Raw genomic sequence first — 20,836 nt, 5'->3', positions numbered from 1 at the left:
CTAGTTTCTTCTCATGCTCTATGTGGTATCGAGTCAGAGTCAGCCATAGAACTGAAATTGAGTGTTTATATGCAATGATTTTTTTTTTAGATCATGGTGAATTTTGAGATTGTATCAGTGAATTCTGTGGTTACATTTTTTTAGGATTCTCTTCCTCCTCCTATGCTTTATAGATTTTACTTCACTCATTTAATTCATAAATGAAACAAATTCTGTTGAAAGTAAAAGTCAGTTGGACAGAAACCAAAAATACCTAACATTTGCCAAATTTAAGAAGTCTATGTAGATTTGTAAGTGTAGGTGGAGAAGCTGTTTTTTGACATAGAATTTGTCACAAACACAGTTTTTTAGTCTATTTTTTAATAACTCTTTCTTTTACTTTCAGCTGGCACCAGCTTGTTGTCTGATAGTGGTACGGAATTGTTGCCTTCTGTTCTGGAGGAGAAGGTGAAGTCTGTGTATGATTGGCACTGTGTAGTTCTCGCAAGCAATCGGGAGCAGAACAGTGTAACCTTCTATCTAGGTAAGAAATGTTAGAGAAGCTTATTGTGTTTGTTATTTCACAGTGTAACAATGTATGAACTGCGTAATCAAAGCTTATGATATTGTAAACACAGAATTTCTAGTAATGACAGAACAGCAGTATTATGAGAAAATGGTTGATGAAGTATGTGTAATGAAAAAGCCTCAGAAGCTGACACCACCTAAGGAACAAGAGATACAGAAAGCAGAAAAGTTCCTCTTACCTGCTGTTTTTTACACTGAATATTACAAGTGTTTTATCAGAGTCCCTGGTTTAATATTCAGATGCATGTCTGTATATTGTTCTTTTATTTTGATCTTATAGGATCATAAGCATGGCTTCAGAATTTTCATTTATTTATTTAATATTTTTACTATCTTGTGAAATGAGGGAAAGGCACTTCACTCTTGCTTGTAACAATAGGATGTGCGTTTGGGTGTCTGTGTGGTTGTGTGTGTGTCTGTATGCACTTATGCTTGGAAAAAAGTTATATAAGAAAATTTCGAAGCGATGCTTATGACTCTATACAAACAAAATAAAAGAGAGAGATACGAACCAGCATCTGAATCTTAGTAATAGCACATGTCTAACCTTAATCTAGCACACATCCGCGTGCGTGCACGTGCACACACACACACACACACACACACACACACACACACACACACACACACACACAAAACCACACAAATACACCTTCCATGGTCACAGCAAGATTCAAATCTCGCTGTGATAATGGGGGTTTGTGTTTGGGTGCCTATGTGGTTGTGTGTGTGGATGTGTGTATCTGTGCAAGAAAAAGGGCTATTGCTCGAAAGCTAATGTAAATGCTGTTTTTTGTTATGTATTTTCTATGCTTCACCTACTATAGGTGGGGTTACCATATCTTTGGAGCTCAAACCAGGACGTATTTTTGAAATCATTTTAAAGTCTTAACACTTTACTGCAACATTAAACTTTATTTATTCAGTTGTATTTTTCACTAGATATAACAAAATTTGTCTGAGTTTTTGTTCTATCAGATGAAAATTTTGGGTCATATAACATTTTAAGCAGTTTAGTTGTGCAGTATGGTGTTCTGAAACTAAGTTTGTGTCTAGCAGTGTGGTATGAAAGTGTAGCCTCTTTAGCAGCACACTGCAGATCACTGTTATTCCCATCTTTGGCTTTAAAAAATCTCTTTATGTTTGGTGAAGCAGCAATGTTAATGTAAAGGGGCAAGCAAATGAAAACCAAACACATGGAAAAAACTAAATAAACTGGTTATTATTTCAAAAGTAATCACCATAACTATTAATACATTTAACCCACTGTGAGACAATGTGGTCAGTGCCTTCCCGGAGAAATGTTTGCGGTTTCCTACAGAACCAAGATTGTACCTAGGTGCACAACTATTCAACCGAAGCAAATTGATGGCCACAAGTGTCTTTCATCAGGCCTCCAAAAATTTAGAAATTTCATGGGGAGATATTGGGACTGTGTGGTGGATGTGTAAGGGCCTCCAAGCGAAACTTCTGCAATGTAGTTGAAACACCCTTGGCAACATTTGGTTGTTAGCAACATGTGTGTGGGCTCACATGGCATTTACAACTATCAATTTGCCTTGGACAAAGAGGTACATGCTTGGGTACAATCTTGTTTCCATTACGAACAACAAACTTTATCCATGAATGCATTGAATGTCTTGCCTCACAGTGGGATAAACGTGTTAAAAGTTACGGTGATTACTTTTGAAACAATAAACAATTTACTTACTTTTCTTCCATCTGTCTCATTTTCATTTGATTTCCTTTATAGCACTCTTATTTTTAGCTGTTTTCATGTGGCCTGACTGTCACCCTTTCCTTTATGTGCAATAGAAAATTCTCCAGCACATAGTGTGCAATAAACAGGTTCATTGCTGCTGTAATTATACAAACCAAAACTATTCCTGTTGCAGGTTAAGATTAAATACACATTTCTTTTGTTCATTGCAAAACAATAAGACAAAAAATGAATACAGATAAAATGATCAAACAGTGTAGATGAGGTACTTCACACACAAAAACAACAAAAACTGTTGCCTCTGTTGTGTTTCCAATTGAGTAAGTGAAAAGCTGCAGAGAAACTGGTAGCCACACATCCCCATAAATCTCAGTGCTTGCTCTGAGCAAAAACTGTTGCCTCTGTGTGTTTCGAATTGAGTAAGTGAAAAGCTGCAGAGAAACTGGTAGCCACACATCCCCATAAATCTCAGTGCTTGCTCTGAGGTCTGCTGAGATAGACAACAGAATACTAGAATGTTTAAATATGCATATTCAGACATACAAGTCTAAAATTTTAAAAAATTCTCATCAGTCATAAAATTCTCAAGCACCACACATTTTGTAATCCTAGACAGCAGTAAAAAGCTGGGCTAATCATGAACATATGATAAGCCTAGATATAGGTGAGTGGTTGCCTTTCCCCCTCTTATTTTATATATTTCTCTGTCCAGGAATATACATTATTGTTTTACTATCTTGTGAGTTAGACATTTATTGAAAGTATTGAATGGTAATGTTTCCCAGCCAGTTCATATTTTGAAAAAGCCACAGGTACCCTCTAGTTTATTCTAAAAGTTGAGTATCTCAGAACACTTGACCAGTCACGGTTGGTTGTGCAACCCAGGTTTCACCAGCTGAGGCCTGCTTCATTGCCAATCCCCCATCACTGAAAATTTTGACATGCTTCAGAGACCACTGCTAGGTATGATGCAAGGGCATGCTTCAAATTTTTTATGTGAATACTCTTAAAGCTTTTTAAATGAAACAAACTGTATTAAAATTCTACATCTTTATTTTTCATGTCTACATACTTATTTCTCAACATTGTCACCCTTGCAATGAACAACACAGAAGAATAATCTCAAACTCAAAGTTAAAAAAATGTAGTGGCTGGGATGACATTACTTAAAGAATGCAAAAATGAATTAATAACATATTTAATAAACAGTTTAGTTGGTTAGGGAACCTTTCCTGAACTTTCAAAAATTATTGAAATATGACCAATGTATATAAAGGGTGAAACCCACTGACATAAATAATTACAGGTCAGTATCATTGACTTAAACACTTAACAACCTGCCTGAAAGATTAATTCTAGACCAAATGGAATCCTTCTGTAAATACAAATCTATTAAACAACTTGCAGCATTGGGCCTGAAAAGGGTGATCCACAATAACAACAGTAGCAACTTTTTTTAATGAACTGCTGAACAGACTGGCTAAAGGAAACAAAGTTGTTGGGACTTTTCTAGATTTATCTAAAACATTTGATCCTGTGAATTGTGCAGTACAGAACTCTCAGCTGTGGTAGTCTACTTGGGCCATTCTTGGCTGGTTCAAATGGCTCGGAGCACTATGGGACTTAACATCTTAGGTCATCAGTCCCCTAGAACTTAGAACTACTTAAACCTAACCAACCTAAGGACATCACACACATCCATGCCCGAGGCAGGATTCGAACCTGCGACCGTAGCAGTCGCGCGGTTCCGGACTGAGCACCTAGAACCGCGAGACCACTGCGGCTGGCGGGCCATTCTTGTTGCTTATATATATATTAATGATGTAATACAGTCACAAAACTCGAAACTTGTGAACTGTGCTGATGATACTTCATTTATTAGATGGGGTCATGTTGAGCAGTTATCATTCCAAAGCAACAAAACAAAAAACTTTGAAATTATCACAGAACATCTAACAATGAATAAATGTACATTGAATAAGGACAAGAATGTAGTAATAAAGTTCTTGTTAAGTTATGATAATACTCATATTGAATCACTTTCTACAGTTGAAACATCTGATAAATAAGTTTTAAGCCATTTTGATTGATGAACATCTCACAAGGAAAGGGTATGTCAGCAACATCTGTAAAAAGATTATGAGTAATGTTTACTTACTTGCAAATATAATATCCCCCACCCTTTAACAAGTGTAGAACAATTTAATCCATTCACATTTGCAATATGGGATTGAGATTTGGGGTGGGGCACCACAGTCTACATGGACAGGATTTCCAGGCTTCAAAAGAGAGCAATTAGGATATATGCTAATATAAGCAAATGCCAGTCTTGTAGGGAATGCTTCAAAAATTATGATATACTGACTGTGTGTTCATTGTATGTCCTTACGACTATAATGTTTGTGAAAGAAAATGACAAAATAAGTGTAATGAACAGACACATCTATAATTACAATATATGAACCAGATGTCACTATCATAGGATACTGACTACTAAAAGAGCTACGGATCACAGTCCCTTTAAAACTGGGAGAAAATTCTATAGTAAGTTGCCAGATAACATAAAGCAACCCAATGGCAATCTTTTTAAGAGCTAGTTGGAACAGTTGCTAATTGAAAGATGTTTCTACTCACTTAAAGAATTCTAAGCTGCAATACAGATAGATCTATGTTTGCGTACTGCAGTTTATTAGTAGCAGTAACTGTTTATATAACAGTGTATAATATACTACTTGATGTATACATTAATTATATGTATGCAATGATATCATTGTTATAAATGCAGAAAAAATGAGAATGTCCAAGACTGTAAAGTAATATGGACAAATAAATATTATTATTATTATTATTATTATTATTATTATTATTTCTCTTTCCTGTCTCAGACGTTATGTCTGGTTAAAAATGGAAAGTGACGCGGACCTTGATCAAGCGTGACTTCCTTTTAACTGTATGGTATATGTTACATTGCATTTAGGAACTTTTGGGTAATTGAACATGTATCAATAATTACAGATTTCTGTAGTTGTATATATACATTTGGATGTAGCTGTATTGCGTTGATGTACTGGTGGATATTGTGTGGTATGACTCCTGTAGTTGATAGTATAATTGGTATAATGTCAACTTTATCCTGATGCCACATGTCTTTGACTTCTTCAGCCAGTTGGATGTATTTTTCAATTTTTTCTCCTGTTTTCTTCTGTATATTTGTTGTATTGGATATGGATATTTCGATTAGTTGTGTTAATTTCTTCTTTTTATTGGCAAGTATGATGTCAGGTTTGTTATGTGGTGTTGTTTTATTTGTTATAATGGTTCTGTTCCAGTATAATTTGTATTCATCATTCTCCAGTACATTTTGTGGTGCATACTTGTATGTGGGAACGTGTTGTTTTATTAGTTTATGTTGTATGGCAAGTTGTTGATGTGTTATTTTGCTACATTGTCATGTCTTCTGGGGTATTCTGTATTTTCTAGTATTGTACATGCACTTGGGATGTGATCTACTGTTTCTATTTGTTGTTTGCAAAGTCTGCATTTATCTGTTGTGGTATTGGGATCTTTAATAATATGCTTGCTGTAATATCTGGTGTTTATTGTTTGATCCTGTATTGCAATCATGAATCCTTCCGTCTCACTGTATATATTGCCTTTTCTTAGCCATGTGTTGGATGCGTCTTGATCGATGTGTGGCTGTGTTAGATGATACAGGTGCTTGCCATGTAGTGTTTTCTTTTTCCAATTTACTTTCTTCGTATCTGTTGATGTTATGCGATCTAAAGGGTTGTAGAAGTGGTTATGAAATTGCGATGGTGTAGCCGATGTATTTATATGAGTGATTGCTTTGTGTATTTTGCTAGTTTCTGCTCGTTCTATAAAGAATTTTCTTAAATTTTCTATGTCCATAATGTAGGTTTTTTATGTCGATAAATCCCCTTCCTCCTTCCTTTCTGCTTAATGTGAATCTTTCTGTTGCTGAATGTATGTGATGTATTCTATATTTGTGGCATTGTGATCGTGTAATTGTACTGAGTGCTTCTAGGTCTGTGTTACTCCATTTCACTACTCCGAATGAATAGGTCAATATTGGTATAGCATAAGTATTTATAGCTTTTGTCTTGTTTCTTGCTGTCAATTCTGTTTTCAGTATTTTTGTTAGTCTTTGTCTATATTTTTCTTTTAGTTCTTCTTTAATATTTGTATTATCTATTCCTATTTTTTGTCTGTATCCTAGATATTTATAGGCATCTGTTTTTTCCATCACTTCTATGCAGTCGCTGTGGTTATCCAATATGTAATCTTCTTGTTTAGTGTGTTTTCCCTTGACTATGCTATTTTTCTTACATTTGTCTGTTCCAAAAGCCATATTTATATCATTGCTGAATACTTCTGTTATCTTTAGTAATTGGTTAAGTTGGTGATTTGTTGCTGCGAGTAGTTTTAGATCATTCATGTATAGCAAATGTGTGATTTTGTGTTGGTATGTTCCAGTAATATTGCATCCATAATTTGTATTATTTAGCATGTTGGATAGTGGGTTCAAAGTAAGGCAGAACCAGAAAGGACTTAATGAGTCTCCTTGGTATATTCCACGCTTAATCTGTGTTGGCTGTGGTGTGATATTATTTGAATTTGTTTGGATATTAAGTATTGTTTTCCAATTTTTCATTACTATGTTTAGGAACTGTATCAATTTAGGATCTACTTTGTATATTTCCAATATTTGTAGTAACCATGAGTGGGGTACACTATCAAAAGCTTTTTGGTAATCAATGTATGCATAGTGTAGCGACCTTTGTTTAGTTTTAGCTTGGTATGTCACCTCTGCATCTATTATCAGTTGCTCTTTACATCCTCTTGCTCCTTTGCAACAGCCTTTTTGTTCTTCATTTATAATTTTGTTCTGTGTTGTATGTGTCATTAATTTCTGTGTAATGACTGAAGTTAATATTTTGTATATTTGTGGTAGGCATGTTATGGGGCGATATTTAGCTGGGTTTGCTGTGTCTGCTTGATCTTTAGGTTTCAGATAAGTTATTCCATGTGTAAGTGTATCAGGGAATGTGTATGGGTCTGCAATGTAACTGTCAAATAATTTAGTTAGATGTGAATGTGTTGAGGTGAACTTCTTTAGCCAGAAATTTGCTATTTTATCTTTTGCAGGGGCTTTCCAATTGTGAGTAGAATTAATTGCTTGGGTGACTTCATTTTGCAAAATTATCACTTCAGGCATTTGTGGTATCATCTTGTATGTGTCTGTTTCTGCTTGTATCCACCGTGCATGCCTGTTATGCTGTACCGGGTTTGACCAAATGTTGCTCCAGAAGCGTTCCATGTCTGTTATGTTTGGTGGATTGTCTATTTTAATGTGTGTGTTATCTATTGTCTGGTAAAATTTCTTTTGTTTTGTTTTGAATGTTTGATTTTGTTTCCTTCTATTTTCACTTTTTTGGTATCTTCTAAGTTATTGTTATTATTATTATTATTATTATTATTATTATTATTATCAGCACCATTGTGAATGGTTGACTCTGTTGACGGAGCCAAAAACCCCATCTATGTATGCACCGCTTCATCACTATCAAAGTGAACTCCTCGAAAATTTCTTTAAGTTTTGGAAACAAATGAAAATCGGATGCTACCAAATTGGGACTGTATGGAGGATGATCGATGACAGCTAACCTTAGTTGTCAGATTGTTGCAGATGTGACAGCTCTCGTGTGGTTTGGCATTGTCATGTAGAAGTAGAGGGTCCACCTTGTGTAGACGAACTCTTCTGTGGTTAGAAATTCAAATACAACATGCTGTTTCTCGCACCCCGACATAGTTATGTTAAACACCACCATCTTACACATTAAAATTTGGAGCCCTCTAGTGGCAGAGGGTTGCAACTCATATTAGCAGAGTGAGGAAGTCAACCGAGTAATATACATGACATGTAATACCTCAGTCAATACTGAGAACAAAATAAAAAATTAAGAAGCATTACTTTTCAGCACCCCTTCAGAATTAACTAATGTTTGTTTCAAAGAATGACACCGCAGATCAACTACTCAGAACAGGAGTACAGCATAAAACTTCAGTGACAAAGTGAGCTGCACACTGTTTGGTTAGTTGGCAGCTGCACTGAAATAGTGACTGTGGGCAACCTCCGAGTCATATCCTGCATCACAGTTGTATTGAGGTTCTGCGTGGGTTTACCGTTGTTAATGTAGCATCTTGTGATTGAAATTCCTCATGTTTATTATAATGCTAAACCTACTAGTGGATCCGGAGAAACAACTAGTTGCTGCTAAAGCCCCTTTTACATGACTGACTTTCTTGTCTTAATTAACTACTCGAGACAAGTATGTTTACTCCATCACACTGGCATTTTATTCCCATATTTATTTTTGTTTATGTTTCAGCACGAAAAGGTTATGAGGGACTATCCTTTTTACAGAAAAATAGCCATATAGTAACAAAATGTATTAATGAGCAATGACAGTGGAGTTTATTAATGACTAACACAGAATTCATAGTGGAAGTTCTTGTCAGAGGCCCTGTGGTAAATTGTTGACACTCCTGAGAACTGCCGGAATTTCAGAACATTTGCTTGAGAAGATATACGGGGTGTTACAAAAAGGTATGGCCAAATTTTCAGGAAACATTCCTCACACACAAATAAAGAAAAGATGTTATGTGGACATGTGTCCGGAAACGCTTAATTTCCATGTTAGAGTTCATTTTAGTTTCGTCAGTATGTACTGTACTTCCTTGATTCACCGCCAGTTGGCCGAATTGAAGGAAGGTAATGTTGACTTCAGTGCTTGTGGTGACATGCGACTCATTGCTCTACAGTACTAGCATCAAGCACATCAGTACGTAGCATCAACAGGTTAGTGTTCATCACGAACGTGGTTTTGCAGTCAGTGTAATGTTTACAAATGCAGAGTTGTCAGATGCCCATTTGATGTATCGATTAGCACGGGGCCATAGCCGTGGCGCGGTACGTTTCTATCGAGACAGATTTCCAGAATGAAGGTGTCCCAACAGGAAGACATTCGAAGCAATTGATCGGCGTCTTAGGGAGCACGGAACATTCCAGCCTATGACTCACGACTGGGGAAGACCTAGAACGACAAGGACACTTGCAATGGACGAGGCAATTCTTCGTGCAGTTGACGATAACCCTAATGTCAGCAACCTGCTGTACAAGGTAACGTTGACCACGTCACTGTATGGAGAGTGCCACGGGAGAACCAGTTGTTTCTGTACCATGTACAGCATGTGCAGGCACTATCAGCAGCTGATTGGCCTCCACGGGTACACTTCTGCGAATGGTTCATCCAACAATGTGTCAATCCTCATTTCAGTGCAATTGTTCTCTTTACGGATGAGGCTTCATTCCAACGTGATCAAATTGCAAATTTTCACAATCAACATGTGTGGGCTGATGAGAATCTGCACGCAATTGTGCAAACACGTCATCAACACAGATTTTCTGTGAAGGTTTGGGCAGGCATTGTTGATGATGTCTCGATTGGGCCCCATGTTCTTCCACCTACGCTCAGTGGAACACGTTGTCATGACTTCATACGGGATACTCTACCTGTGCTGCTAGAACATGTGCCTTTACAAGTATGACACAACATGTGGTTCATGCACGATGGAGCTCCTGCACATTTCAGTCGAAGTGTTCGTACGCTTCTCAACAACAAGAGAAGTAATAAAATGAGCTCTAACATGGAAAGTAAGCGTTTCCGGACACATGTCCACATAACATATTTTCTTTCTTTGTGTGTGAGGAATGTTTCCTGAAAGTTTGGCCATACCTTTTTGTAACACCCTGTTGTTGTTGTTGTTGTCTTCAGTCCTGAGACTGGTTTGATGCAGCTCTCCATGCTACTCTATCCTGTGCAAGCTTCTTCATCTCCCAGTACCTACTGCAACCTATATCCTTCTGAATCTGCTTAGTGTATTCATCTCTTGGTCTCCCCCTACGATTTTTACCCTCCACGCTGCCCTCCAAAACCAAATTGGTGATCCCTTGATGCCTCAGAACATGTCCTACCAACCGATCCCTTCTTCTGGTCAAGTTGTGCCACAAACTTCTCTTCTCCCCAATCCTATTCAGTACTTCCTCATTAGTTATGTGATCTACCCATCTCATCTTCAGCATTCTTCTGTAGCACCACATTTCAAAAGCTTCTATTCTCTTCTTGTCCAAACTATTTACCGTCCATGTTTCACTTCCATACATGGCTACACTCCATACAAATACTTTCAGAAATGACTTCCTGACACTTAAATCCATACTCGACGTTAACAAATTTCTCTTCTTCAGAAACGCTTTCCTTGCCATTGCCAGTCTACATTTTATATCCTCTCTACTTCGACCATCATCAGTTATTTTGCTCCCCAAGTAGCAAAACTCCTTTACTACTTTAAGTGTCTCATTTCCTAATCTAATACCCTCAGCATCATCCGACTTAATTCGACTACATTCCATTATCCTCGTTTTGCTTTTGTTGATGTTCATCTTATATCCTCCTTTCAAGACACCATCCATTCCGTTCAACTGCTCTTCCAAGTCCTTTGCTGTCTCTGACAGAATTACAATGTCATCGGCGAACCTCAAAGTTTTTATTTCTTCTCCATGGATTTTAATACCTACTCCAAATTTTTCTTTTGTTTCCTTTACTGCTTGCTCAATATACAGATTGAATAACATTGGGGAGAGGCTACAACCCTGTCTCACTCCCTTCCCAACCACTGCTTCCCTCTCATGCCCCTCGACTCTTATAACTGCCATCTGTTTTCTGTACAAATTGTAAATAGCCTTTCGCTCCCTGTATTTTTCCCCCTGCCACCTTTAGAATTTGAAAGAGAGTATTCCAGTCAACATTGTCAAAAGCTTTCTCTAAGTCTACAAATGCTAGAAACGTAGGTTTGCCTTTCCTTAATCTTTCTTCTAAGATAAGTCGTAAGGTCAGTATTGCCTCACGTGTTCCAGTATTTCTACGGAATCCAGACTGATCTTCCCCGAGGTCGGCTTCTACTAGTTTTTCCATTCGTCTGTAAAGAATTCGTGTTGGTATTTTGCAGCTGTGGCTTATTAAACTGATTGTTTGGTAATTTTCACATCTGTCAACACCTGCTTTCTTTGGGATTGGAATTATTATATTCTTCTTGAAGTCTGAGGGTATTTCGCCTGTTTCATACATCTTGCTCACCAGACGGTAGAGTTTTGTCAGGACTGGCTCTCCCAAGGCCGTCAGTAGTTCCAATGGAATGTTGTCTACTCCAGGGGCCATGTTTCGACTCAGGTCTTTCAGTGCTCTGTCAAACTCTTCACGCAGTATCGTATCTCCTATTTCATCTTCATCTACATCCTCTTCCATTTCCATAATATTGTCCTCAAGTACATCGCCCTTGTATAGACCCTCTATATACTCCTTCCACCTTTCTGCTTTCCCTTCTTTGCTTAGAACTGGGTTTCCATCTGAGTTCTTGACATTCATACAAGTGGTTCTCTTATCTCCAAAGGTCTCTTTAATTTTCCTGTAGGCAGTATCTATCTTACCCCTAGTGAGATAAGCCTCTACATCCTTACATTTGTCCTCTAGCCATCCCTGCTTAGCCATTCTGCACTTCCTGTCTATCTCATTTTTGAGACGTTTGTATTCCTTTTTGCCTGCTTCATTTACTGCATTTTTATGTTTTCTCCTTTCATCAATTAAATTCAATATTTCTTCTGTTACCCAAGGATTTCTACTAGCCCTCGTCTTTTTACCTACTTGATCCTCTGCTGCCTTCACTACTTCATCCCTCAAAGCTACCCATTCTTCTTCTACTGTATTTCTTTCCCCCATTCCTGTCAATTGTTCCCTTATGCTCTCCCTGAAACTCTGTACAACCTCTGGTTCTTTCAGTTTATCCAGGTCCTATCTCCGTAAATTCCCACCTTTTTGCAGTTTCTTCAGTTTTAATCTACAGGTCAGAACCAATAGATTGTGGTCAGAGTCCACATCTGCCCCTGGAAATGTCTTACAATTTAAAACCTGGTTCCTAAATCTCTGTCTTACCATTATATAATCTATCTGATACCTTTTAGTATCTCCAGGGTTCTTCCATGTATACAACCTTCTATCATGATTCTTAAACCGAGTGTTAGCTATGATTAAGTTGTGCTCTGTGCAAAATTCTACCAGGCGGGTTCCTCTTTCATTTCTTAGCCCCAATCCACCCTGTATACTTGCAAAAACATCATACAATATGTAGAACACAGTAAATTGCACCTTATGCTCTATCCTGTGAATCATGTCTACTTGTGATATGCCTAACAATGAAAATTATTTTTCTTGTGCAATAACTCTGACTTTCTCAATGTTGAAATAATTTTCATCAAAACATGTTTATCTATTTGCACTCTTATTTATGCGTAATGTAGCGTTTTTCTCTGTAAAACGTAAATTTTTTTGCTTTCAGATATTTCCTCTCTCTTGTAGGAGAACACTAGTAGGAAAAAATAGAACATGCAATATACTTCAAATTTTAGAACTCCACACATGACATAATCTATAGATCATTGATGTCACACATTCACAGCGTGGCCAGTTGCTGATTTACACAGATGCACAAAAGGTGCATGCACTTTGAGTAGTTGATTTTGGCCAGTTTCTCACTTCTGTAAAACAGGCTTAAGAGTCAACGAGCTAAAAAGAACTCAACAGGCTGGTCCTCTGGAGCAATCAGCATTTGGGGAGGAGAATTTCAAAATTAATATCATACATCTGCTTCAAAATTTATTTTTGTTGATGAAAATGGAAGAATGGACTTTCAAGAAGGTGCCGCACACTTATATTCTGCAGATATTAGCAGTGGCCATTGCAAATATGAAATTTGTCAAACAGCTATGAAAGGCATTTTCTGAATAGAAAGCACAGCAAAAAAAGTAAAACATCTGGTGAACTAATGAAAATTAGCTGAATCATCTTATTGTTAGTGGGAAGGGTTTCTTATGGTTTTGTGGCATGATTGTTAACAAACAAAATTAACATAATGAATGCACATAATGGAAGGAGTGAAGGTAACAATTCATTGTATAGTTGATGTATTGAGTGATCGATAGGCATATTAACATTACTGAAAATATTACTAAGCCGCCCCCCCCCCCCCCCCCCCCCACACACACACACACACATGTGCACGATTTGACTTGTTAAATTGTACCAGCCAACTATAATGTGGTTGGCTGGGTCAATATGACTGTGCATGTGTTTGCGTTTTCTCTGTTAGTTTGCCCTGGATGAAGTCACTGTCCAAAAGATTAGCAATGGTTATTGCCTTCTTTATATGGTTATCAACCACTAATACCTCATTTATATAATGAGTTGTTACCTTTACTTCTTCCATTATTTGTATTCAATTCTGGACTTTCATTATCTTATTTACATAATGAAACTATCAAACAACAAACGTGAGAAAACTGTTGTCTCTATAACAACATTTGATTTAACTGCTTTGCTGGAGCACAGAAAACTTCCTTGCTCCATCTCCCCATCTGAAAGGCCAATGATGTTTGTTAATCACCAACATTATTGACATGCCACACTTGGGTGTAATGGGTAGGTAATGTGTGTCTCATGGCTCATGAAGGAGTCGTTATGTGGGTATCTCTCCAAGCCTGCATGAATTGTTCTAGTGACCATACGCCATGCACCATGCACCCACAGTTGGCCGGTATTCCTGGATGAAAAGAAATTACAGTACATCAAAAATACCAAGTGAGTGTTGTTCAGTAAAGGAAAGAAAATACTCAAATCCTTAGACCTACCCACGCTCAATTAATTCCATGTCACATCCTCATCCAGTTACACAATTTGTAATATATGAGCACATGTTATCGTGGAGCATGGGTGGACCAACTTTGACCAACTGGGCAAGTGTTTTGTTTATTTTTATGTCCATTTTTTGCATAGTCACAATAATAAATTTCTGTGATGCTTGCTCCTAATCATGCAGTCGAATAGGCGTTCTGAGCAGGTAGAAAGACTGGATCTACTGGCATCCACTTGTGCAAAAACTATGTGCTTTGGATATATGACAACTACTTTTGACTGTGGAAATAGGATAGCCCAGAACTACGAAGAATGACAGAAGAGAGAGAAGGTGAGAAAGAGGGGAACTTCCCCAATTATCCCACCCACACCCCCACCCCCCTCCCCCAAAAAGAAATGTTGACCTGAAAATACATGTTATCTAAGATCACAATTCTGTGCTATGAATTTGATACCAGACAAACACTGAATACTTCTGTATTTAGAACACTGATGATACAATTTATAATGGATCACAAAATAAAACTGACCTGGAAAATATTTATAAGACTGGCACAGAATTGACCCATGTTAATGAAACTGAGAACTGAACATCATAGACGATGATGTAAACTGTGATTTCAGTGCATGAATAAGTTGCTGTCACATGCTCTGTTCTGAGTACTACACTGTGCATTATATTTGAGTGAGTGAATGAGAGATGCAGATTTGATTAAGTGTTTGTATTGTATTGTATTTGTATTTTATTGTATTTATTTAGCATCCGTGTCATCGTACAAACAATATTGGACTTGTCATACATAGAAATTAACAATATAGAATATACAAAATGAAATTGTCTACAATTGGATTTGTCATACACAGAAATTAAAATATAGAATGTACAAAATGAAACTGTCTATAATAAATGACAGCAAACTTACAGTTTCTTTCCATATAAATGGTTTATAGTAATTTGTTTCTCAGTAACAATATATAACTAGTACTATAGATGGTAAAGTATAATAAAAGCTGAATCAAACAAAGATAGAAAATTTGGAGGTTAATTTGTAAAGTCATTTTCTTGGTCTTCAAGATATTCATTTATTGAGTAGTAACATTTATCAATTAAAAATTTTCAAAGTTCCAATTTAAAAGTTGTATTGTCCTTTAAATCTTTAATGTACTTAGGCAGTGCATTATAGAGCTTAATGCCCACGTGGCTTACATGCTTCTGAGTTCATGTTCTTCTTACTTGTTATGTGGAGATCATTCTTGTTCCTTGTGTTATAGTTGTGACAGTCTGCATTTGTGTGAAGATTGCTTAGATTAGCTTTGGTTAAGAGTACACATTTAAGTATGTAGACTGATGGCAGAGTAAGTATTCCTAACCTTTTGAAAAGAGGTCTGCAGTGAGCTTGTGTTGGACTGTGGGTAATTATTCGAACAGCCCGTTTTTGTAAAATAAAAATGTATTTCAAATTAGATTTTGAGCTGTGGTGGACTGTAGGTAATTATTCGAACAGCCCGTTTTTGTAAAATAAAAATGTCTTTCAAATTACATTTTGAGCTGGCCCAGAACACTATTCCAAATGAGGCAACAGAATGAAAGTATCCAAAGTATGCCATTCTGATGCCTTCTAGAGTGCAAACATTTGCAATAACTCTCAGTGCAAAGCAGGCTGATTTAAGTCTGTGTGTAAGAAATTTTGCATGGTGTTTCCAATTCATAGCTTCATCTATATGCATTCCTAACACTTTTGCAAAGTGCACTCTTTCTGTTAGTCTGTCATCCAGTTCTAGATTAATGTCTTCATCTGTAAGTTTATTTGCACTGAACCAAGTCTCAATACTTTTTAGGATTTTGTCAGTAGTTGACTGTAACGAATTTTTCGATAGACCTAAATTGATTCCTACTACACTTTTGTTTTTCTCCAAATTTTTAATTATTTCCTGGATGTAGTCTATGACTGCAGTTTCTGTGCTTCGTTTTGCACGAAAACCATGTTGATTACTATTCCAAAGTTTATTATTGTCTAGGTAATTAGTGGCTCTCAATTTCATCAGTTTCTCTAATATCTTGGAGGAATCAGGAAGAAGTGATATGGGACAGTAGTTTTCTGTTTTATGTCTGTCTCCATTTTTAAATAGTGGCACTTTTGAGATCTTCAGTCGTTGAGGAAACACACCTTCACTAAAGGATAAATTTGCAATATGTGCTAATGGTTTTGCAATCTGCACTGCAGTCCTTATTATTATTGAAACTGGTACTTCATCAACACCTGCTGCCATTTTTGGTTTTAATCTTCTAATCACTCTAATTACTTCCAGTTCATTTGTTGAAGGAATATTCATGCTGCAGGCAAGCCTTGGAGCATGTATTATTTTTTGTTTTGTGAAGTTTAAGTTTAATGAATGTGGTACACTTAAAAATAGTTATTAATATAGTTTGCCATTTCCTTCATTTCTATAATGCAATTTTCACTGCTTTTGGGTACTATTTCTTCCTCTTCTCCCAAGGTAGTAGTTTCATTCCTCAGAATGTCCCATATAGTTTGTGGTTTGTTGTCTGAGTTACTGATTAAATTGTCATTATATAGCAACTTTGCCTTTGCTATTGTCTTTCGGTATATCTTTCTGTATGTTTTTAAATATTCTACAAAATGTGACATGAATATAGAAGAAGAGGTATTATATGCATTATTTGCACTTGATTCTGATCTCACATCTGTTCAGCTTTCATTGGTTAGACAGTTAACAAAATGTGTGCAGTTTTCTTTAGAAAAAATTCTTTTATAAGTGTGGCAAGATGTTTTTTTCACAGGCATTGGAGGAACGGTAAGCACAAGAGCATTGTAATCAGATAAACCAAGGTCAATATTATTGACCTCCACTTCATTGGAATCTATGTTTGAGAATATATTATCTATGAGGGTCTGTGATTTGTTTGTTATTCGGGTAGGACCTATTACATGGGGTAACGTGTTAAAACTGTAAAATATTCAGAAATTTATCTTTAACCGTATTATTGCACATAAGATTTATGTTAAAATCCCCACAAAGAAGCACAGTAGCTTTTTCATTGTACGCAATGTTTAACATAATTTCTAGTTTGGACAAAAATTTATCTATATCTCCACATGGTGACCTGTACACAATCATCACTATCATTTTCCTTTGCTTACCATACAACTCAATAGCAGCTGCTTCAAAATGCTTTTCTACACTTAACTTTTCATTATCACATCTTCTTTTGAATTTTGTCCCTGTTTTTGTATAAATATTGACACCACCACTTCTGGCATTTTCCCTACAGTAAGAGCTAGCTAGTCTAAAAGGGTGTATAATGATGTTGTTTAATTCATATTCCCTATACCAATGCTCTGAAAGACACAAGCACTCAATGTTAAACTCATCTAAAGCAACTTCTAGTTCAAGGTATTTATTTCTTAGAGACTGAATATTTAGATTCATAACTTGAAAAGAATTTGGTGGGAGCCTAGATTTAATTACACTTACAGTTTGTTTTATCGAACTGGTCGTAGAGAAGTTGGTTGTCTGCACATTTGTTGAAAGTTCTATACTGCAACTTTTCCTGTTCTGGGGTAAAAAAAATCCTGGTTAATTCTTGAAGGTCATTTTGGTCTTAAGCTCATTTTTCCATTCTTCGGTGTGTCGGTTGTCACTATAGGCCGCACTGATCTTGTTTTTCCATTATTCTTGCAACTACTAGGAATAGTGGAGTGTTTCCCAGAATTATTGATCTTGCTTTCAGACTTATGTGTGCTTGTTCCAACAGGAGTGAGCTGTACTGCATTTGTTATTACATTGGTTCTTGAAGCTGTTGGAGTACATAAATTGTTTTGGGCTAGTCCTTTTGGCACAGCTTTCATAGTTAGAGGAGGTGCTGTGGTAGTTACCTTTGTATCTATACACATATTAGAGTACTGTGTTGGGTCTTCTGCTTCCATTTGTAATATAATAGGATCATCATCTTTCTTGTCAATAAATTTCCAGATGAGCCTTTTTATTTGTGTACAGACATATTGCTTTCCCATATTATTCAAATGCATACCGTGTCTGGCATAATGCACTCTTTCTAAGCCATCAAGTATTAAAAACAATGTATTTGAGAAAGCTTTGGTAATCTTTTCCAGTTTTCTGTTCGTAACTTCAATTTCCTTGTTTACACACGAACTTGGAACTAGATCTTTTCTGAGTGGTATGCTTGATAACACTACATTTAGATTTTTTAAATTATTCAAGGCCCTTCTAGCAGATCTGATGGCTTCTCTGGTGTTGTTTTGGTAGACATCATTTGCACCACCAAATATTAAACAATGAATACCTGTTGCATTAGCTTGCATTTCTTTCTTTCAACATTTCTGCTATTTTTTGTCCGTGGCTGTCAGCAAGAATAAGTATTTTTCCTTGAAATCCAATGTGTCCATTTGTATTGTATTTGTGTTCTGGTCTGTCGCTTTTTTTATAATGTTCGCCTTTATTTGCACTGTTGCTTATATCAACACACTCCATAACACATGCACTTGAATCTATTGCTGTCGTATTTAGACTTCTGTACCCTTCATTCTGCGTTTCTTTTTCACTATTTACAGTTTTTGTAGGTTTTGTTTTGGATGACTCATGGAATTTCATGTAACTTAGCAGTTCAGTATTTTCCTTTCAAAGTTTTATTATATCACTCTTTAAAGAATGAATTGCTGATTGCATATTTACCATACATTGTTTTAGATGTCCAATATCAGCTACACATTTAGTACATGGCATATTTTTACCTCCAATGGCTGTATTTTCATTCTGAGAAACATTGCACACTTTCTGCACAGGAATCATTTTCTTTCACTTCTTAAGTGACACTATTACACACAATAAATTTTGGATCACAACAGACACTGAATCTTTCGCATATTACACTTTTTTTTCACACTTTAAGTTTGTATTTTCAGGCTAACACACTCACGGTTTCTTACTGGCCGCCATCTCCTTGTATTTACTCAAAACTGAGTAAATATGCATGAAAGAAAAAGAGAAACATGGTTTCTTAGAAATGATGGTTAACAATTTAAAAGTTTTGTAACTATTTATTTATTTTTTTCATTACATATTCCTGAAAAAATAACTGTTACCAAATAGCACCATCCATATTCCTAAGTAAAGAAAACACTTTTGATTCCTCCTTCGAAACTGTTCAGTTTAGAAAGTGCCAAGCACTTTTGTTTAGCAATTTTCTAGATGTGATTCTATTTTCAAGCTAAATTTGTTACATCAGTGTTAGTCAATATGTTATTTTATTCTGTTTATTGATTTATTTATCTTGGCAAGATCAAGGCCCAAGACCCTCTCTCACATGTAACCAAGACACCCTACATATTTTACTCTAGCCATTACCCACAGCTGCACTCGCATATCAATAATATTGTTATGATGGGTGATAGTCAGTAACATCAGCTACCCTTACATGTATGCCACTTTGGGTAAGCATAGCTCATGATGTGCAACCCCCCCCCCCCCCCTCCTTCCCCCAAGCTGTTTCCAACACACAATGCATGGGCAAGTGCAGTGTCGCTGCAGGAGAATGGGCAGGAGTGTGCATCTATGTACTGTTTTATGGAAATAGCTATACATTTCACAATATGTACAATATGCAACAATTGGTGTGGAAATATTGATTAACCATATTGAAGTTTGTATAAGGATTGTGTTCATTACTTTGAAACATATCCTCTACCACATATTGACCATTGGAAGCATTTTCACAAATATGAAAGATCAAAAATAGGAGAGAAAATAGCTTTTTCAAAGAGTGAAATTTTTTCCCTAATTTGTGTAATATTCCTCAAGTCAGCAAGTATCTTGTACTACAAAGTGATTGTTGTTCTTCCTCAGGGTTCAGGCTATCTCGATACCAGATATCAACAAAATTGGTACAACAGATTAGTCATCAAAATGTAACAGACAGAGATACTTTTTCATTCATAATATTAGTATGGATAAAACTTTGAATTACAATATCTTTGTTCCCCATGAAAATTTGTCTAACAGGTGTTAGAGAAGCATACTTGAACAGACAGACAGACAGTTATAACAGCTTTACAGATTTATTATTAGTACAATTATGTTGATAATGACACAAGTTATAAAAATACTTGAAAAGAATAATAGTTACTGTATCAAAAGTGACAGTTTGTATTAGTTTATAGAAAGGGGACCAACAATGACAGATTACTGTCATGTAGATTTAACCTGAGTGTGCAACTAGTGGATTGTGAGAGGAAGAAAAAGAGTAATGTGTTAGAAAACAAATAATGAAGAGAGGGAGAAAGAATTTGGTATCTTTGATTGAGAAACAGAAAGAGAAAGAAGAATAACTGATATAAGATGCAAGAATTTTCTTTACTCTTTTACAAAGAGAAACTAGCCATATGTGCTAATTTTTTGGGTAACAGTTATGTGGTTAACTAAAGGAAGTGCTTTAGCATTTTCTTAAATGCAGCAGGGCACTGAATTGCAGTGCGCAGACTAGTTTGCCTGAAAGATGGAGAGCAGTAATAGAGAAGGAGTTTGCAAATGTTTTTGTTTCACAGACAGGCACAGCCAGGACATTAGACATGTGTTGCAGTTCTGATGAGGTGGCAGGTACCTGGTCTCTGATGTGAGGTATTAGGGCACATGCACTCAGAGTAACCAAAACATAACCTGTGGCAGCTGTGTAACTTGTTCAACC

At 36.4% G+C, this 20,836-nt stretch overlaps 1 protein-coding gene across 1 annotated transcript in view; it reads left to right on the top strand.

Moving 5' to 3' along the window:
• The window catches only part of LOC126101561 (cap-specific mRNA (nucleoside-2'-O-)-methyltransferase 1), a 275,895-nt gene that overhangs the window by 194,385 nt on the left and 60,674 nt on the right, over positions 1-20,836 (top strand). The window contains exon 13 of the mRNA XM_049912198.1: positions 386-523. Within this exon, the coding sequence (XP_049768155.1) occupies positions 386-523 (138 nt within the window). The remainder of the gene's footprint in view (positions 1-385; positions 524-20,836) is intronic.

The sequence above is a fragment of the Schistocerca cancellata genome, chromosome 9 (genome assembly GCF_023864275.1).
Source record: "Schistocerca cancellata isolate TAMUIC-IGC-003103 chromosome 9, iqSchCanc2.1, whole genome shotgun sequence".
Classification (NCBI taxonomy): domain Eukaryota; kingdom Metazoa; phylum Arthropoda; class Insecta; order Orthoptera; family Acrididae; genus Schistocerca; species Schistocerca cancellata.
Note: the sequence above shows the minus strand (reverse complement) of the source record. Positions and strands in the feature narration are given on the sequence as shown.